Source organism: Symphalangus syndactylus, chromosome 5 (genome assembly GCF_028878055.3).
Source record: "Symphalangus syndactylus isolate Jambi chromosome 5, NHGRI_mSymSyn1-v2.1_pri, whole genome shotgun sequence".
Taxonomy (NCBI): Eukaryota; Metazoa; Chordata; class Mammalia; order Primates; family Hylobatidae; genus Symphalangus; species Symphalangus syndactylus.
In genome coordinates, this window is record NC_072427.2 from 131,062,981 (window position 1) to 131,082,996 (window position 20,016).

General features: G+C 39.4%; 2 protein-coding genes across 13 annotated transcripts in view; one reads left to right on the forward strand and one right to left on the reverse strand.

Annotated features, from left to right (window-relative positions):
- Window positions 1-381: 381 nt before the first annotated feature.
- Window positions 382-10,272, reverse strand: ETFRF1 (electron transfer flavoprotein regulatory factor 1). Of its 4 annotated transcripts, XM_063639616.1 has the most exons (4): window positions 10,158-10,266; window positions 6,762-6,997; window positions 1,372-1,459; window positions 382-1,288 (listed from the first exon to the last, which is right to left on the reverse strand). In XM_063639616.1, exons 3-4 carry the CDS (start codon window positions 1,420-1,422, stop codon window positions 1,067-1,069), a joined length of 273 nt encoding a protein of 90 aa, XP_063495686.1. In that variant the 5' UTR covers window positions 1,423-1,459; window positions 6,762-6,997; window positions 10,158-10,266; the 3' UTR covers window positions 382-1,066. The 4 variants fall into 4 exon arrangements, with proteins under 4 accessions (XP_063495686.1, XP_055136342.1, XP_055136344.1 ...); XM_055280367.2 differs by lacking the exon at window positions 6,762-6,997 and having other exon boundaries at window positions 10,158-10,272; XM_055280369.2 differs by lacking the exon at window positions 6,762-6,997 and having other exon boundaries at window positions 10,154-10,266.
- Window positions 1,473-20,016, forward strand: part of DNAI7 (dynein axonemal intermediate chain 7) — a 92,211-nt gene continuing 73,667 nt past the window's right edge. For 2 of the 9 annotated variants that reach the window (XM_055280349.2, XM_055280354.2), the window contains exons 1-2: window positions 10,335-10,420; window positions 15,216-15,233. In XM_055280349.2, coding sequence (XP_055136324.2) covers window positions 10,418-10,420; window positions 15,216-15,233 — 21 coding nt within the window. In that variant the 5' untranslated portion in view covers window positions 10,335-10,417. The other 7 variants (XM_055280352.2, XM_055280357.2, XM_055280351.2 and 4 more) reach the window with 5 other exon arrangements.

Here is a 20,016-nt window from a genome sequence, read left to right on the forward strand (position 1 = left end):
GAGTCTCGCTCTGTGGCCCAGGCTGGAGTGTAGTGGCGCGATCTCGGCTCACTGCAAGCTCCGCCTCCCGGGTTCACGCCATTCTCCTGCCTCAGCCTCTCCAAGTAGCTGGGACTACAGGCGCCCGCCACCACGCCCGGCTAATTTTTTGTAGTTTTAGTAGAGACGGGGTTTCACCATGGTCTCGATCTCCTGACCTCGTGATCCACCCGCCTCAGCCTCCCAAAGTGCTGGGATTACAAGCGTGAGCCACCACGCCCAGCCAGAAATATCCTTTATTTCTAAAAGGTGCTGTGGATATTATGTAAAGGTATGTTTGCTTAAACTTAAAACCATATTTAGAAGTAGATGCAAAACAAATCTGCCTTTATGACAAAAAAATAGGATAACATTATTTATTTCCTTTTATCAAAGAAGGTAATTGATACACAACAGGTGACTTGGTTTTAAGCCCAAAGGTAGCAGCAGCAACATTAATAATGGAAATAATTGAATAGTTATGTATGTAATGCCAGTCACCAGCAGGCTATTTCAAGGTCAGAAGTAATCACTCCATACATATTATTTCTATAACTACATTTAAATCATTACCAGGAACTGTTTTGTAGTGAACCTTGAGTATGTGCTGTTAATACACCAAATTGGGTGAAAAAATAAGGGATTCCTTTCAAAAGTTAAGTAAGTGTGTAAGAAATTATTTTGCTTATTAAATGTTCGGTAAATGGCATTCTCTTGTCAGTAAAGTGGAGAAATAAGCTAAAAATAATTGGCTAAGTCCTATTAAGTTACAGGATTAAGTATATTATATTTTCATTCAAAACTGGGTGCTCATTAATTTATAATCGGTGGTATAGCTAAATTGCTATGTTTGTATCAGAATTGAGCATAAAGTTGCTGATAATTTCTCAGTATGAACAGAAGTTGAAACCTATTTAGTTCAGTAGGGCAGCTCAGGGATTTTTTACACAACATGTATATCTTCCCATTTTAAGTTAGAATTATTTTACAACATCTGGTATACATAAACAGCTGGCACTGATTGTCAGCTAAATTAAGGTAGTATTGATCAATTAGTTTTGTTGGTATCTGAATAATAGCGTTGTTTCATAGCTCTGTATTTCCTAAGGAAGTACAAGGCTTCTAGCTCTTTCATTACAAATTCGCCCTGTGCAATAAGTTCTTTGATCTTCTCTGGATTCTTCACATCTTTGTTTTTAAGGAAAATGTTCTTCAAACGCTTTTTAAAATAGTCTGCTCCTTTTGGATAGTCTCGTCCAAGATACAGCAGCTTCAAAAAGAAAGATTATATATTTCTAAACAATCCATGTCATATAATAACATTTTTATAAAATTGGCAACATAATTACTTACATTTTTATAAAGTTTTAGTACTTCTCCTCTTAAAGAATTGGCCATTTTCATTTATCATGTAAATTATCCACTTTTATGCATAACATACCTAAAGAAAGGAAAATTTTTTTGCAATTAGCTGCATTGTAGTCTTAAAAAATAAAAAAAGGTTATACACATTGAGAAAATGGTAACCTTTTTTACATGCAATAAATATTTCTTGATAACTTTTTCGTTCCATGTACTGCGATATAAACACTTACGATAAAATAACCTGCTGTCACATAATTGACGTTTTTCTACAGGAGACAATAAGCAAAGACAATTAGGATTGTGAGAAGTCATATGAAGGAAATAAGATGAGAGAGAGAGTGGATTGTCACCGCAGATAGGTACGTGTACCTCCTTTTATTGCCACAGTGGAATGAGTTAAACTAGATTTAAATCCCAGTTGCATAATGTACAGATTAACCTTGCTGAGCCTGAGTTTTCCTTATCAACAAACGAGATTATCTTTACCCTGCTCTCAAGGCAAGGCCAGATCCACTTGAAGGACATTGAGCAGAAGCCTGATCAAATATTGATGGGTGCTTATCCAAAGGGAGGCTGAAAACTAGCAGAAACTGGGTGAGTTAAGCAGGTTGGAATAGTAGATGGGCAGTAAGATTGGTGGTGAAGAGGCCAAATGAACAACCTGTAAGAGGGTGTCCCTGAGGAACACGTGAAATCATGCTTCTTTATGTGTAATGTGTTAACTCTACTTTGTAGAGGAGGCTCCAAACTTAAAGGCATCATGACAGTCTAAACCTAGAAAATAATTCCCACTACCTGTTAGAGTTGAATAGTAAGCTCTTAACATTGCATCCTATCAGGTGGATGCAACTGAAATTTGTTCCATTGTGATTGATAATTTTGATTACCCAATTAACGTCGTATTTGCTAAGATTGTCCATTGTAAAATTATTTCTCCAAGGAACCTAGTCCTTTTAATGGAGAATAGCATTTAGAAACTATAATCTGGATGGAATGTTTTAGAAACCAAAGTCTGGGTGCTAAAAATGCTAATCACCATGGGACTGTCACTGTTGCCAGGTCCTCTAAGTGACAAGGCTGCAAGTGTATATACATGCAGATTTAGGTGTTGTGTGTGTGTGTGACTTTTATATTAATCTCCATATTATCTGCTACCTAACATTCAATTCCAATACTACAGGGTTTATTTTCATTTCCCCTCTTTACATGGGTTTAATACTCTTGCTGAACAATGAGAAGTCTGGTTCCCACTTGTCCTTAATAAATTTACTTTTTATAATCATCACCCCTCCTCTCACTATGTAATCAAATTCCTCTTGCTGTCACCATTCAGCACACACGCTCTACTCTCTGAGCTCTGCCACCTAATGCCAGAGTGCCACCGCCACCATCCCACATGCATGGTCTTCTCCTCTTCCCCCTTTCCCCCAACCTACCCTTCTTGGGCTCAAACAACTTAAACTGCACCACTTCCTCCCTCCTGAATAAGACTCACCTTTTGTTCCCATTCCAAAAGCCTGTGCCACCATTTCCTTTACCCTAACAGGATGCCCTCATCCCCTGCTAGGCCACTGCTGTGCATAAGTAAGTCCCTACCCCCAGAGGCCCTCCTCACTGCATTTGGGCTCCAGTACCCCCTGCTGGGCTATTACCTTGCCAGCCTTTCTCTCGCCCCCACCTTCCCCAGATGCCTGCCTTGCTAACCCCCACATAATGACTTTTGGACTGAATTACTCTGAAGGGCAAGCAGGAAGCAACTTTTTTTTTTTTTTTTTTTTGCGATGGATTCTTGCTTTGTCGCCAGGCTGGAGTGCAGTGGTGCCACCTCAGCTCACTGCAACCTCCATCTCCCTGGTTCAAGCAATTCCCCTGCCTCAGCCTCCCGAGTAAGCTGGGACTACAGGTGTGTGCCACCACGCCTGGCTAATTTTTTTTTTTTTTTTTTGTATTTTAGTAGAGATGGGGTTTCACCATGTTGGCCAGGATGGTCTTGATCTCCTCACCTAGTGATCCACCCACCTTGGCCTCCCAAAGGGCTGGGATTAACAGGCATGAGCCACCGTGCCTGGCCGCAACTTATATTTTTAAAATAGCCTTTTAGATCAGTTTTAAGGGTTATTTTATAGTTAACTAGCAGAAAATGTGGATTAAAATTGCAGTACCATACTCAATTAAAAATCATTATGGATTAAAATTACAGTACCATACTCAATTAAAAATCATTGTGCTACATAATTTAAGTTCTCCTGTTACTTCTGTTTTAGTTCAAGCCCAAAGTACAATAGTGTAGATTCTCATTGTGACCTCACCTGCCCTTTTAGGCATTTTGCAAAATTGACACCTTTTACAATTTGAAAGGCAGGGTGCCAGTGCCGCCTTGTATTTCATTTAATCTTAAATTTTTATATGTATTAGACATAGAAACTGCATAAAATATGAATGTACAAATTAAAGAAAGTAAAATATACATCCGGGTACCCATCATTCAAGCTATGAAACAGGAAATTAAAAGTCTTAGAAGTCCCCATGTGCCCCTCTCCAATTGCTTCTCCTTCCCCATCTCTACCAAGATAGCCTCTAATGACTTCCTGCTTATTCTCTTTAGTTTTCCCAGCACTCATGAACATTGCCCTAAATATTTAATTTTGGCAATTTGAGCAGCAAGCACAAATCTAGCAAGGAAAGGGGCAACAATGCTGCTGTTAATTAAAGCCAAACAGTCCTAGTCTGGCTTTACCTTCTCCAGGCTTTATGGATCCCTTCTGGAGAAGTTAATTTGCAACGTCATGAATGAATACTGGGCTCCTCACAACTGAAGCATGTGGAAAGATGAAAGTGTAGAATTGATACCTGATTTCTGGCCAATACATAGCAAAAATGGGAAGGAGGAAGACTATTTTCTGCTTTAAGCTCACCAACGCCCAACATCAGCTTTCAGGAATAGGTTGAAAAAGAAGGGTAAAAATGAGTGTCCTCAGTTGGTCCAGTCAGCATAGCACAGAAGAGAGCAGGAATTTCATTACCACATGGCCAAGACAAGGCAAATACCGGTAAGAATCTGAGCCAGGCTTGCCTGGGCATAATGTCCTCACGTTAAAAAGATGGTACAATGGCAGCAGGGATCTTGCTGGTAACAGCCATCAATGTGAGTCATGCTGCTTGACTCTGGACTGACTGCTCTCTACATCAAGAAGCACAACTGTTGTGCTGGAATCCTATTTGACCAGGGGCTCCCAGAAATTCCTTTTGTCTATCCTCTATGTTGATCATCCCATTTTCTACATTCCAAAGTGTTCAATTTCCTGGTTTTATTTTTGTTTCTGCGGAGCACATCCTAACTTCTTGAAAACGGTACATGGAAGGTAAATGAGACCCTGGATGTCTAAAATGGCTGGCTCCCTCTATTTGTTTGATAGCTTGTCTGAGTATAGAATTGAAAGCTGGAAATAATTTTCTTTTGAACATTTTGAAGTAGTTGCTCATCTGTTTGCTTTTACCATTGCTATTAAGAAGTTCAAAGCAGTCCTGCTAAGTGATCCTCTGTATATGATGTATTTTTTCTCTCTCTCCCCAGAAACTTACAGAATCTTCTCCATGAAGATTTTGAAATGTTAGTGATGTGTTGATAATGGATTTATTTTTATCCATTGTGCTGGACACTCAGTTGGCCCTTGCAGTCTGGACACTTGTTTCCTTCAATTCAGGAAAAAATTTTAGATGATTTCATTCATGATTTCCTCCCTCCCCCATTTGTTTTTTTCTCCCTTCCTGGAACTTTTATTAATTTGGATGTTTGAACTTCTAAACGTGTTCTCTTCCTTTTTTCTCTACTATTTTCCATTTGTCTTTTTTTTAAGCATGGAGTTTCGCTCTTGTCACCCAGGTTGGAGAGCAATGGCCTGAGCTCAACTCACTGCAACCTCTGCCTCCTGGGTTCAAGCGATTCTCCTGCCTCAGCCTCCTGAGTAGCTAGGATTACAGGCGCCTGCCACTAAGCATGGCTAATTTATGTATTTTTAGTAGAGATGGGTTTTCACCATGTTGGCCAGGCTGCTCTCGAACTCCTGACCTGAGGTGATCCACCCTCCTTGGCTTCCCAAAGTGCTGGGATTACACGTGTGAGTCTCTGCGCCCGGCCTTTTATTCAGTTGTATGGGGGATTTTCTCATTTTCATCTTCCAAGTGTTCTATTGAGTTGTTCATTTCTGCTCTTCCTGGACAGTCAATTTTGACCACTCAGATTGCTCTCAGCATAGCTGGAGACTACTACAGAGATGTTAAAAATACTCAAAAATTATAATAGAGTAGCCTGGGAATGGGAGTAGGGGCTGGAGACCAGGAAGGAATCAAAGATGCACGAGGCAACCTTTGTAGATAATGGATATATTTATTGTCTTGATTGTGGTGATGGCTTCATTTATATGTGTGTGTGTGTGTGTGTGTGTATGTATACATATGTGTATATACATATATATATATATATACAGATCTATATAGTTAGTATAGATACTATATGGTATATAGTATGTAGTTTTCCCACCACTTAGCCTTGTTCTTAGACTTTTGCTGGCATTTCTATTACTTGCAGAAATATATTAAAATATATATTGACAAACACAGGTAGCCAGCCATTTTTAGTATATAGTATATTATGGTATATATATCTACCATATACTACGTAGTATTTACCACGTAGTACATATATATTTATGTACTATATATATACTATATACTACATAGTACAGTATGTACTATATGTACTACGTAGTACATACCATATACTACGTAGTACATATAGTAGATATATATAGTGCATAGTAATTCCTTTTATTTTTGTTTCTATGGAAACATTTATACTATATATGTATACTATATGTATATATACTATATAGCACATATATCTCTATAAATATGCATATATAGATGTGTATATATATGAACCAAATTTAACAAATTATACTTTATAAGTGTAATTCAGTGTCAATTCTACTTCAGCAAAACTTTAAAAAACAATAGAAATGCTAGCCAAAGTCTAAGAACAGAGCTAAGAGATGCTGAAATAACACATGGAAGTAGAAATCCATCTAAACCACAAGGCTGCCAATTCGTGGGTAGGATAGGTGACTCTACCTGTCCCCAGTCGATGGCTGCACAGAACTTGGGGTATGCCTCTCTGGGGAGGGAACCCTGGGAATATACACTTGAATCAGTGAAAAAATCTGAAAGGCACTTGCCGCCAGCATAGCAGTGAAGCCATGACCTTTTCTTGCTGAAGGTCATATATTTACTGCTTTTCTGGCTCCTCTTTCCTAGGGAAAAAAAAAATCACACAGGAACCAACATTACTTCTACATTAATACTTGTAAAATTGTACTTACTACTAGTTAATGAGCTAATTCACATAACAAGCATACTATGTAGGCATTTTTTCTTTCCAAGTTCACTGATTCTTGCTTTCTTGAAATTTTCTGTTGTGTTACTTCAAATTGCTTTTCTGCTTGCTTTTGTCTCTATCACTTCTGAGCTGTTTTACTTCAAATTGCTTTTCTGCTTGCTTTTGTCTCTGTCACTTCTGAGCTTTCTTCCAAAGTCTGGTCATTCTTTTCTGTCTACTCTTATGAGTGAAAAGACAAAAAAGCTTTTTAGATCTGTATATATGGGTGAAGCATATATAGACTCTGGGCTTCACTTAGGGTGCTCTGAGTTGGCCTTTACTGGGGAACCTCTGATGTCAGTATCTTGGATTGCTCCTCCTGGGCTGGTCAGTTCCTCAGAGTTGAGTGTTCCAGTCTTCTAAGGATTTGCCTATTAAACATTAAAAAGTGAAAGAGGAATGCGGGCCCTGCATCCAGCATTATGTATACCTAAATTCACTTAACTTTGTTTCCAGTGTGCTGCTCTAGAATGCCTGAGGATGCCCCAGTCCAGGGACTAGTATTACTTTGTCCAGAAATAAACCTCTAGTCTTCTGTGGGAGTAAGGGCGTAGAGTTACTTAGAGGTGTTTCTCAAATAGCTTTCATGTAGTCCACTTCCAATTTCAGGGCCCCTGTCTCAGTGCCTTTTGAGAATTCTGCAGAGTGAACTGGGTTTTTCTGGTGTGCTATGTCACATTCATTCACCTGTTTTCCAGCTTCTTAAGTTTTATTGCTGTTATCTCCTGTCCCCATTTTTCCAATTTATTTTTATATCATTTTACTGTAGATTTAGTAGTTTTGGAAGGGAGTAAAATTAGATGAGGGTATTTAACCCACTATATTAACTACTTCATTTTTTAAACTTCTTTTTTTCTTTTGGCAGAGAGCCATTAGCAGTGTGAAATAATCTTACTAAGAATGATTCTTAGGCTGGGCATGGTGGCTTGTACCTGTAATCTCAGCACTTTGGGAGGCCAGGGCTGGAGGATGGCTTGAGCTCAGGAGTTTGAGACCAGCCTGGGCAACATAGTGAGACCTTGTCTCTACTAAAAGTAAAAAAAAATTAGCCAGGCATGGTGGTGTATGCCTGTAGTCTCAGCTATTTGAGAGGCTGAGGTGGGAGGATCGCTTGAGCCCAGGAGGTTGAGGCTGTAGTGAGCCATGATTGTTCCACCATTCCAACCTGGGCAAAATTCATTTTGAGACCCTGTCTTCAAACAAACAAACAAAAAAACACCTCTTGGGAACCATGTTCTTTTCACATAATTTACAATTAAATCTACCTAGATGTAATTTCAAATTGCAAACTATAACCGGTTTAATGCCTAACAGCACAGCTTCATTTAATTCACAGTTTGTAACTTGTGAAAGATTTTAGGGACCTGGCTTAAGTTGTCCTTTTTAGTTGTTGGTCTTTTTACAAATTATGTGTTATAAAACACTTGCCTAGCAAAAATGTAACTAGTGTGGCTATGGTAAATTTGTTCTTCTTTGATATGTTAACTTACATGAATTAATGCAGTTTATCTTTTTTTTTTTTTTTTTTTGAGACGGAATCTTGCTCTGTTGACCCGGCTGGAGCGTAGTGGTGGGATCTTGGCTCACCGTAACCTTCCTTCCGGGTTCAAGCGATTCCCGTCTCAGCCTCCAGAGTAGCTGGGATTACAGGTGCTGGCCACCACGCCCGGCTAGTTTTTTGTATTATTTTAGCATAGACAGGATTTCACCGTGTTATCCAGGATGGTCTCGATCTCCAGACCTTGTGATCCGCCCGCCTTGGCCTCTCAAAGTGCTGGGATTACAGGCGTGAGCTACCACACCAGGCAATGCAGTTTATCTTTATCCAGTTGACCTTGAAGCATTTAGGTTTACTTTAGCCACTAAGAGAAATAGGTCTCCTTGGGTTCACAATGTAGTGAATAAACAATTTGAGTTCAGCAGGGCCCTGAGGCTGCTCCTGAACTCTGCATGAAGTCATGGAGGTTACTGTTTTAAGTAAAGAGCCAAGAGTGAAGGACTAAGAGAAGCCCCCTATTATTCTGAAAACTTGGAAGTGTGCGCTGGACGAGACAGCTGTTGCAGTCCCCATTGATAGTTTTCCCCCCTGTCATTCCAGGCTAAGGAGTTAAGACTTAACCAGTTCCAGTTCTAGGCTACTGGAGAATTGCCATTTTACCGGGGGTTATGTGGTGCCCAAAGTTGTTAATCATTCTTCCCCATGCGGTAGATAGAGTGAGAGCTTCAGTAAAGCCTTTCCTCTAAAAGCCCACTATTTTAAGGTAACTTGGGATTACTGCACTATCTCCTTACCCCGATGAATCCTTATTTGAGTTGACTGAGGTGTTTTATCATTAAACATTAGTTTTACTGAAACTAATTTAAAAGGAAGCCTTAACTTTCATATCCAACAGCTATGGTAAACTGAGTAAGAACTCTGTACGAAGTCGCTATTAAAATGTTTTTATCTTGCTACCAGGATATGGATGTAAAATGCTAATAACTGTTACACAACCTATAATAGTTACAGGTTACAATAGGGATAATAAGACTTTAACCCACAAAGACTAGCTTAGTCCTACTACTCTATCTATGAATAATGCATGTAGTCAATAACACTGGAAGGGATCGAGCATTATAAACTTAGAATTCAGAGATGAGAAATGGTGCCAGTAATTTAAAAGTATTTCAGGTCTCATAATGCTAAAACAGGGTGTAGGTATGCCCTACAATTATAGAGAACTCAGTCGGGCTTGCGGAGAACAGCCTCACTTAATTGTAGTTTTCCTGTCGGTGTAAGGTGCCAGCGTTTCTTCATGTGCGAGGAGACTGAAATTCTGAAGGTAGTGTGGTTAGTACAATTAGTCTGTGACCTCGGGAAACTAATGAGTCTTTGGGGCCTCAGCGATCTTCATGTTAAGGAATATTTTACCCAGGAATTGCTTCACTTTCAATTCCTGTTTAGGGCGCTCTTAGGAAAAGGACACGTACTCTGCACAGAAAGTAAACAATAGAGCAGAGAGAAGAATCCGAAGGTCATTAATCTTCAAATAACCAACCCTCTGGAGCCAACTTACTTCTCTCTTTAAATTGCCGAATAAGCCCCATTCCCCCTGCTAGCTTAAACGGCAGTGGCCCAGGCCTCCCACCGGGTGTCTGCTGCATGAACCAGTCGCATGCCGGTTTCCTTCTCGAAACCCTCACAGAAAGACCCAACACACTAGGAAATAAACCGTCAACGTCAGGAGACGTTCAAAACCCTCTTCCCACACCCAGTGGTCCTCGCCCAGAGCATATTTCGCTTCCAGACCCCAGGATCAGGGAAACGGAACAAAACTCCCCGGCGGCGGCACTCACGCACTTTCCGGCACGCCGGGGCCGCAAAAGTCTCGACCACTTCGACTCCTCTGTCCGTCTACTGCGAAGCGGAGTGGGGTTGGGGGAGGTGGGCAACCTGTCAGTCAAGGGGGCGGGGCGCCGGCCGGAAGAGCCTCCGCGCGGCTGCGCTCTTTTCCTGGAGTGCAAGTGGGCGAGGCTTGTCGTCCGGACAACCCGGGAGCGTTTTGTCCACACGATTTCAGCTCCGACTCTGCGGACTACTGCGGTGGAGCTTGACTCGTAATGGTGAGCAAGGCAAATGAGGCAGACAGGTGGAGGGGCGGCCACTGATTCTGCTTCACCAGTGTTAAATAATGTAATCAAGAGCCGATCATATTTTACTGCGAAGCGGGTCGGTTTGGGAAATAACTCATACCTCGGAGTGGGTAGGCCCTCTTCTTAGCAATGGCTTTCCTTACCTGGATCGGGCGGACAGGTAGGAGTCCCAAACCAGTTTCTGCAAACGGGAGATGGTCAAAGCTGTCACACGGTATCCTGATCTCGAATGTTGCTAAGCTTGAAAATTGGTCCCAACCTAGTAACTTCCAGTAATGATAGACGTTCCCACTAAATTTTCTTATTGCAACTTGGCGGAAATGTTTTAGTACCTCTCCAGCAGGTAATTAAAAGCTAATGCAATTTACTCTGCTTTGAAAAGATATTTTATGTCGTCTTTTGTGGGAATATGAATTGTTTTGTGATTCAAGGTACTCACCCTGCATTAGTTAAATATGATAAAGCTTCTCATTTTGTTTTTCTGCACTCCTCAACTGCCTTGTTGTCAGCAAGGAAAGGCCAACGTGTAGCTATGAGAGTATCTCTGTCTGATTTTCTTCAATGTGGTTTCCATCATTTTCTATAATTAAAACCAGAGGAAGTGGAGAATGTAATTAATTATTTAATTCATTAATTAAGGGAAAATATGGAGTGCATTCTTTGTACTTGGCACTAGGCTAGAAGCCAAGAATACCAAGAAGAACATGATGACAACTCTGCTTATAGGATACAGATTAAACAAATTAATTACAATACAGCTTTACAACTGTAACAATTGAAGTTTCTAAAATGGGGTAACACAAAGTTGGAAATGATGAAATTTCAGTGAGGGGAAACAAGGGAAGGAGAGTGGTGCTTTTCAACCTGTTTTAAAGTGTAAATACGAGTTTTCCACAAATGGGAAGAAATAGGGAGTGGAGGCCTGGCGCGGTGGCTCACCCCTGTAATCCCAGCACTTTGGGAGGCTGAGGCGGGCAGATCACGATGTCAGGAGTTCGAGACCAGCCTGGCCAACATGGTGAAACCCCGTCTCTACTAAAAATACAAAAATTAGCTGGGCGTGGTGGCGCGTGCCTGTAATTCCAGCTACTCTGGAGGCTGAAGCAGGAGAATCGCATGAACCTGGGAGGCGGAGGTTGCAGTGAGCCGAGATTGTGCCACTGCACTCCAGCCTGGATGACAGAGCGAGACTCCGTCTCAAAAAAAAAAAAAAAAGAAAGAAAAGAAAAAAAGAAATAGGGAGTGGAGAGCATTCCTGGCAGAATGCAAATGGACCTTAAGTCAATTTACAATTGCTAATAAATTGGAGAACAGTAAGCACTTACTTGTTACCTCCCAATTTGTTACCTGAAGTTGCTTCTTCTTCTTAGATCCTTCTCCCAATGTTTCTCAAAGTGTGGCCCATGGAACATTTATTTCTAATGCACCCGGAGTACTTATTAAAAATGCAGATTCCAGTAACCCACTCAACTCCAAATCTACTGTATTAGTTTCCTAAGTCTGCCAAGTAAGGAATTGCCACAAACTGAGTGCTTAAAGAAAAGAAATTTATTGTCTCGTAGTTCTGGAGACTAGAAGTCCAAGATCAAAGTGTCAGCAGGTCTGTGATACCTCTGAGGGCCTTAGGGAGAGATCTGTTCAGACCTTTCCTGGCTTCTAGTAGTTTCTTGGTTTGTGGCAACAAAACTTCATTCTTCACATGGCATCCTCCATCTGAGTATATATATCCAAGTTGCCTTTTTTAAAATTATTATTATATAAGGACACAAATCATATTGGATTAGGGGCCCACTCTATTCAGTATGACTTCATCTTAATTTAACTAATAAAATCAGCAATGACCCTATCTCCAGTTAGGTCAAATTCTGAAGTACTGGGGATCAGAATTTCCACATACGAATTTTTTTCTTTTTTCTTTTTTTTTTTTTTTTTTTGAGACTGTCTCGCTTTGTCACCCAGGCTGGAGTGCAGTGTCACCATCATGGCTTACCGAAGCCTCAGCCTCCCTGGTTCAAGCAATCTTCCCAACTCAGCTTCCTGAATAGCTGGGAGTACAAGGCACGTGCCACCACACCCAGCTAATTTTTAAATTTTTTTAGAGACAGGGTCTTGCTTTGTTGCCCAGGCTGCCCTCAAACTCCTGGGCTCAAGTGATTCTCCCACTTTGACCTCCCAAAATGCTGGGATTACAGGAGTAAGCCAGTGCACCCAGCCAACTATGTTTTTTTTTTTTTTTTTTTTTTTTTTCTGAGGCAGAGTTTCGCTCTGTTGCCCAGGCTGGAGTGCAATGGCGCGATCTCGGCTTACTGCAACCTCTGCCTCCCGGGTTCAAGCGATTCTCCTTCTAGCGATTCTCCTGCCTCAGCCTCCCGAGTAGCTGGGATTACAGGTGCATGCCACCGCGCCCAGCTAATTTTTGTATTTTTAGTAGAAACGGAGTTTCACCATGTTGGCCAGGCTGGTCTTGACCTCAGGTGATCCCCCTGCCTCAGCCTCCCAAAGTGCTGGGATTACAGCCGTGAGTCACCGCACCTGGACAACATATAATTTTTTGAGTGATAGAATTTAGCCCATAACGGCTGGGCGCGGTGGCTCACGCTTGTAATCCCAGCACTTTGGGAGGCTGAGGCGGGCAGATCACGAGGTCAGGAGATCGAGACCACAGTGAAACCCCGTCTCTACTAAAAATACAAAAAAATTAGCCGGGCGTTGTGGCGGGCGCCTGTGGTCCCAGCTACTTGGAGAGGCTGAGGCAGGAGAACGGCGTGAACCCGGGAGGCGGAGCTTGCAGTGAGCCGAGATTGCGCCACTGCACTCCAGCCTGGGCGACAGAGCGAGACTCCATCTCAAAAAAAAAAAAAAAAAAAAAAAAATTTAGCCCATAACATCCACTGAACCACAATGTAGGAAGAGAAGTGAGTATACACACGTTTAGTCCATAAATACACATTTCTAACAAGCTTCCCATATGATTCTTATGCCCTCTGAACTTTGAGAACTACTTCACTGCATAGTGGCTATTATGACATATAGGAGAAATGAGGACATGTACTTACCCCAAACCTGATTTATATTAAAAGCACAAGTGAGAAGTGACAATTTGCCCCTCTTTAAAATATAGATAATTGAGAACCGGAGCAATGCTATTTACATATTCAGCTGTTTAGTACTTATTTCACGATAGAAGTATGTTAACTATTAATTGATAGAAGCTATGATAAAAATAGAATCTATTTGTAAAAATTACATGGCAGCAAAGTCGCTACTTTTCTATCTCCAGTGCCTCAGAGTGCCTTGTGTGTAAATCATTAATTAATATCTGCTGAGTGAATTAGTGTAACATATGCACTCTTCAAGAAGATGGAATCTACTGATATGTGTTAAACTTCAGTTTTACACAGTATAATCTTATAGGTTAAACTAATATTTCCTGTGTATAACTCTTCAAATATGTAAAGTGTCTTATGTTCACATGATCTCCTACAAATTCCTTACCAGAAATCTGATAAACACATGAGCCTAATCAGGAAAGTATAAGTGATATTATTGTAACTGTGAATCTTTTTTGAAATCCTGTGCTTTCCAAAATAATTTCCAGAAAAGAATAGATCTGCCTTAAAACACATTGCTGAATAGAATCTTAATTTTATCACAGCTTTGCCTGCTTTATTTATTTATTTATTCATTTATTTATTTTTTGAGTCTTGCTCTGTCACCCAGGCTGGAGTGCAGTGGTGCGATCTCAGCTTACTGCAACCTCCGCCTCCCGGGTTCAGGCGACTCTCCTGCCTCAGCCTCCTGGGTAGCTGGGACTACAGGCACATGCCACCACGCCCGGCCAATTTTTTATATTTTTAGTAGAGATGGGGTTTCACCGTGTTAGCCAGGATGGCCTCCATCTCCTGACCCCGTGATCCACCTTCCTCAGCCTCCCAAAGTGCTGGGATTACAGGTGTGAGCCACCACACCCAGCCGCCTGTTTTATGTATTTATTCATTTTTTGGAAATGGGGTCTCGCTCTGCTGCCAAGGCTGAGTGTCATGGCTCACTGCAGCCTTGACCTCCTGGGCTCAAGTGATCTTACCACCTCAGCCTCCCAAGTAGCTGGGACCACATGCATGTGCTTGGCTGATTTTTAAAATTTTTTGTAGAGATGGGGTCTTCCTGTGTTGCCCGGGCTGGTCTTGAACTCTTGGGTTCAAGTGATCCTCCTGCCTTGGCCTCCCCGAGTGCTATTACAGGAGTGAGCCACCGTGCGAGGCTGCTTTGCGTGCTTTAAATAACTGATTCCCTTTCTATAAAAATCATCAATCTAACTTTATGGAAAGGTTATTTCTTTATGAGATCATTCCCACACTTGCAAATTTGACATTAGTGCCAATAATTGGTCAATGATTTATTGTCCTTTGAACCCTTTAAACTAGTTCCTTCTTGACTAGTACTCTGTTTAGTAACAGGGCATTTCATTAAACATGGATCATTGATTGTCCTAAGAAATAGTGTAAAATCTACATACAAAAAAATGGTTCAGTAGGTGAACTTAGTTTTCCTATACTTATTTGTAGTTTTGTTTGAACTGTTTTTAAAAAACCATTTTATCTTGGGATAATTTTAGATTTGCAGGGAAAGTTACAAAGATGGTACACAGAGTTCCCTTATGCCCTTTACCAGTCTTCTTCTAATTTTAACATCTTAGATAATCGTGATACTTTTGTATCAGAATTCTCTTTAAAATTGATCAATTCTTTTGTTTTCCAACTTTTAGGGTCCCAAAGCAAAAAAGGTATGTGGAATTTTTTTCAAAATAGATAATTGTGTAATCACTAAGAGTGTATGAACAGAATATTTACAGAGTTATAAAATATTTTTATAGTTTTAGTTTGTAGAGTTTACCAAGCTTACTTTTTAGACATTAATGCAGTTTAAATCATGGAATAATCCCGTACAACAATAGGACGCATTTCAAATTTGACGTAAGAGAGTTCTAATTTTACAAATACTTTTAAAAATAGCTTTTAATTTTTACTTGTGTCTAGATTTGAGGCTTTTTGTTAATTCTGCTCTAGAAAATGTTGGATTAGGAACCCCTTTTTCTTCACTCCAGATACATATATAAAATTTTAATTATAAAATGTGCTATGGCTTTAAAGTGAAATCTAAGGTAATACGACTTTAAATGGGTTGCACGGTAACACATACTTCGTGGTTTTTTTTGTACTGTTTAGAAATTTGAGTTCAATAAACAATGTACCGTTCTCTATGTCCAGAATGCCTTTTTCTCTCTTCTTTACTTTGTAGATTTATACTTTAAATTAGAGTTTATAATCTATTGGCTGGCAGGCCAAATTTACCTGACAGACATATTTTGTTTGACCTTAGAAGTGTTTTTTTTTTTTAATCAGCCAACCTATTTTTATGCAAAAATCTGATTTCCATCTATTCTTAAGAAATTGGAAACCTGATAACATTGGGCCTAAATAGTCCTATAAGGCAACAATTGGCTGGGCTGAATAACAGCTACCCCTTTTAGGAATGCATAAAATCTTTGATTTGCCATAGTCTTGACCATAACCAAACCTCTTATTTTATTTACCTGTTTGGTCCCAACAGGGATTTGGGTCTGGAATGCCTGCTTTAAAGCATATCTCAAATGTCACTTCTCTGTAAATTTTCCCATTGTTCCCTGTTACAGATCAATTATACCCTGTATTTTCTTGGTTTTGTTTTGTTTTGTATTTTAGAGACAGGGTCTCACTCTTGTCACCCAGGCTGGAGTTTAGTAGCATGGTCTTGGCTTACTGCAACTTCCACCTTCTGGGTTCAAGCAATTCTCCCACCTCAGCCTCTTGATTAGCTGGGATTACAGGCACACGCCACCATGCCTGGCTAATTTTTGTATTTTTTGGTAGGGACAGGGTTTCACCTTGTTGGCCAGGCTGGTCTTGAACTCTTGACCTCAAGTGATCTTCCAGCCTCAGCCTCCCACAGTGCTAGGATTACAGGCGTGAGCCACTGCGCCTGGCTTATACTCTATGTTTTCATAGCACGTGAATTCATGCATACCTCAATTATAACCCTTCTATCATTTTCTTCTAATTATTTATAATGGTGAGCTTTTCATGGTCAGGAGCGTGTCATATTTTTACATCCATGATGTTTAACACAGTGCCTGGCACATAGTAGAAATTCAATCAATATTTGTTGAATGAATATGCGAAACCCCATTTAATCTACCACCCTTAAAAACACTTGGGCTCTGTCAAGGAAATGTTTATATACAGTGTATTCAGTATTTATACAGTTAAACATTTCTTCAAGAAATACCATTGAGTGCCTTCTTTGTTTGCTTCCATCAGTCACTTGGACCCATGACCAACCTGATATTCTTTTAGAAACTGTGGATATAACTGAACAAAATTTATGAAGGCTCTGGAAGCATTCAAACATTCTGGAGGGCCTGTGTGTCTCCATAATCATTCATTGATTTGTGTGGACATTCATTTTGTGCTTTAGATTGTGAAATCTTAGAGGCATCATTTTAAATCTGAAAACTCATTCTTTTAAATTACCTTGGTGCTTCATGATATACATGGGTGGGCTATTACGTTGATAGTATTGTTTCTCTGAAAGAATGGTGAGATTCTTCCTATGAAATTTGAAACCAAACCTAGAGAAGAAATCACTTACTTTTTTTTTTTTTTTTTTATGAGACAGAGTCTTGCTCTGTTGCCCAGGCTGGAGTGCAGTGGCACAATCTTGGCTTACTGCAACCTCCACCTCCTGGGTTCAAGTAAAGAAATCACTTACTTTTTAATTATTTCACTTTTAAATATTGCAGTTTGGAGATGAGGTGTTCTATAAAGGGAATTTACAGTGTAGGTAGGAAAACATTGAAGGATATATTTTATACTTTCTGGCTTTCTAAAGTTTTCTTAAGGGAAAATTAATAAACACACATGGTACAAAATTAAAATAGCATTAAAAAATTGAAACCTTTCTTCCACCCAAGACATTTGATCTGCCTTCCTAGAACCACTGTACATCTTTTCATAAATTTTCTAAACATTAAAGGGCACACATACGTACACACACACAGACCCCTTTTCTCCCTGCATATGGGAGCATTCTGCACCTTCTATTTTTCACTTAACAATATTTTATTAATTATAGGATACTCATCTTTTTACATTTTAACATTACTGAAATTGAGATGTGTCTTATAATAGTATCTTACAATCATTGTAGTCCTGGATTGACATTCACTTCTTCAACAGAAGATGTTTGCTTCTATCTGTCAGTTGGGGTTATTACCAGTCTGGTACTACTTAAATTCTATGCTTGAGGGTTTTGGACCACACCAATGGTATGAGTCAGACTGCAAATCCACATGAACTGGCTTGTGGTTTAAATTTTCTCAGGAATTTTTTTTCTTCCTTCTACCAGTGTCAGAGTTGAGATACGCAAGGCTTTTTTTTTGCTATGCATTACTGTGTTGTGAGATTGTCTTTCCCTATATCTAGTTTTATACAGGTGTCGCCTTTAACTGCCATCTTAGGCATTATTTCCTTTTTTGGGACATAATAAATACATCTTACATCTAATGACATCTTAGGTTCAATGGAGTAAGTATACCTTGGGGACCTTTTTGTTTTGGTTTATGGAAATTACCTCACTCTTTTTCATAGCTGCATCATATCTCATTGAATGTATGCAACATGATTTATATGTTGGCCCTATTTTTTGCTATCACAATCAAGGCAGGAATGAAGATCCTTATATATAAGTTCTTGCGAACATGGAAGAATATTTATTTCATTGATTTAGCAGTGTTCAAGGCATTAAGTGAACAGCAGCAAGACCAAGCTCCTGCCTTCGTGAAGCTTACATTCAACTTGAGGGTGGGAAGTGAGACAGGAATATAAATAATATAATTTCAGGTAGCTTTTAATACATAGAAACTAAGAGGTCATGAAAAAATGTGGGATAGGGCTAATGATGATGCTATTTCATATAATCTGATTAAGGAAGTAAAATTTAAGAAGAGACCTGGATGAAGCAAGGGAATAGGTTAGTAATTATCTGGGGCAATGAGTATCCTAAGCAGGAGAAATAGACATAGTTTAGAATGACCTTGGTGAAATGCCAGTGTGGTTAGAACAGACTGAGTGAGGTAGAAAGTGAAAGATAAAAACACGGCATGGAGACCGTGGTTAATCAGGAGCCGGTTTGTAGTTCATGGCCAAGTAAGCCATGGTAAAGTATTTGGGTTTTATTGTGAGTGTGATGGGCAGCCTGGGAAAGTTGTAAACAGAAAAGTGGCATGATCTGATTTACATTTTTAAAGGGTCACTTTGATTCTCATGTGGAAAATTCACTGTAGGGGGACACAAGGGTAAAAGTAGAAGTACCCTTTAGGAATCCATTACAGCAGTCTAGGTTAGAAGTCTTCAAACTGAGAAGTAAAGCATACTCTGACAGGTGTACAAATATTTTCTAAGGATACAAGGACACAGTTTTATGGAAATCAATCTTCAGATGATTGACTTCCATATTTACCTTTTCCTGAGAAAATGAAGCCATACATCAAAAAAAAAAACAAAAAACCCTGCCTTTTTACCATTGCATCCTCCTCTGTCACAATCACCCTTCTTACAAAGTAAAGCTTATCTGTTATCTACTCGCATTCTCACTATGATTCTTTGTCCTTGGGCCTGGGATGTGAAACCTTTAGACAATTCAAAACACTGATGTTGGTAAAGCTTTCTTTAATCAAGACACTAAGGACTTCCTGTTTTTGTCTGCCTTACCTGTCTTTTTGGAAGTGGTGAAATGTGTCATTAAGAAGTATTGAGATATTGTGAATTTATACATATGGTAGTGTGAAGTGGTGATCATTTTTGTTTAGTTACATTGCCCATGAGATTATCATCAAATTATGGTACCAAAGAATGTATCAAGTTACATTGTGAGAGATTTTTTGGTACTGTCATTTGATAATAATCAATGTTTTGGTACCAGACTACAAAGATAATATTAATTAATTTTTTAATGAAGAAAGATTAGGGTATTAGTAAAAATATGAGTGTAATATTTTTACTCAGATTTCAAAGTTGCCTTTTGAAACTTCATGTAATTTAAGTTAGTATTGTTCATTGCAAAAGTTAGAAAATTGTGTAAGACTATAGAAAAGGTTATGATACCTGATGCACTGTTAAAAAACCCATCAGTGCATTTATATTTTTTTATCAGAAACCACTGTACTTCACAGAATACATGAAATACAGAAAACAGTGATTAGACTATGAGAAGAATTGCCTTACAAATTGATGAATACATAGATGATTCCAGTTAGTCTCAGTTAATAATTTATGACTTTTCTTCCAGTGAAGAAAATGGCATTATTAATACAAATTTGATGTTCAAATTACTGTTTAGGAATACAACTGTGAAGAGATTTTACAAAACTTTTAATACTTTTATTTGAATTGGTTGTATTTTATTTGATTGAAATCGTGCTTAACTACCCCCAGGAATGGGACTGTAATGAATGGGCAAAAGGGAGGGTG

Coding starts and splice junctions, on each gene's coding strand:
- ETFRF1 (XM_055280367.2), bottom strand. CDS start 1,422: ATGAAAATGGCCAATTCTTTAAGAGGAGAAGTACTAAAACTTTATAAA. Junction 1,289..1,371: donor TACTAAAACTTTATAAAAAT/GTAAGTAATTAT, acceptor TTCTTTTTGAAG/CTGCTGTATCTTGGACGAGA.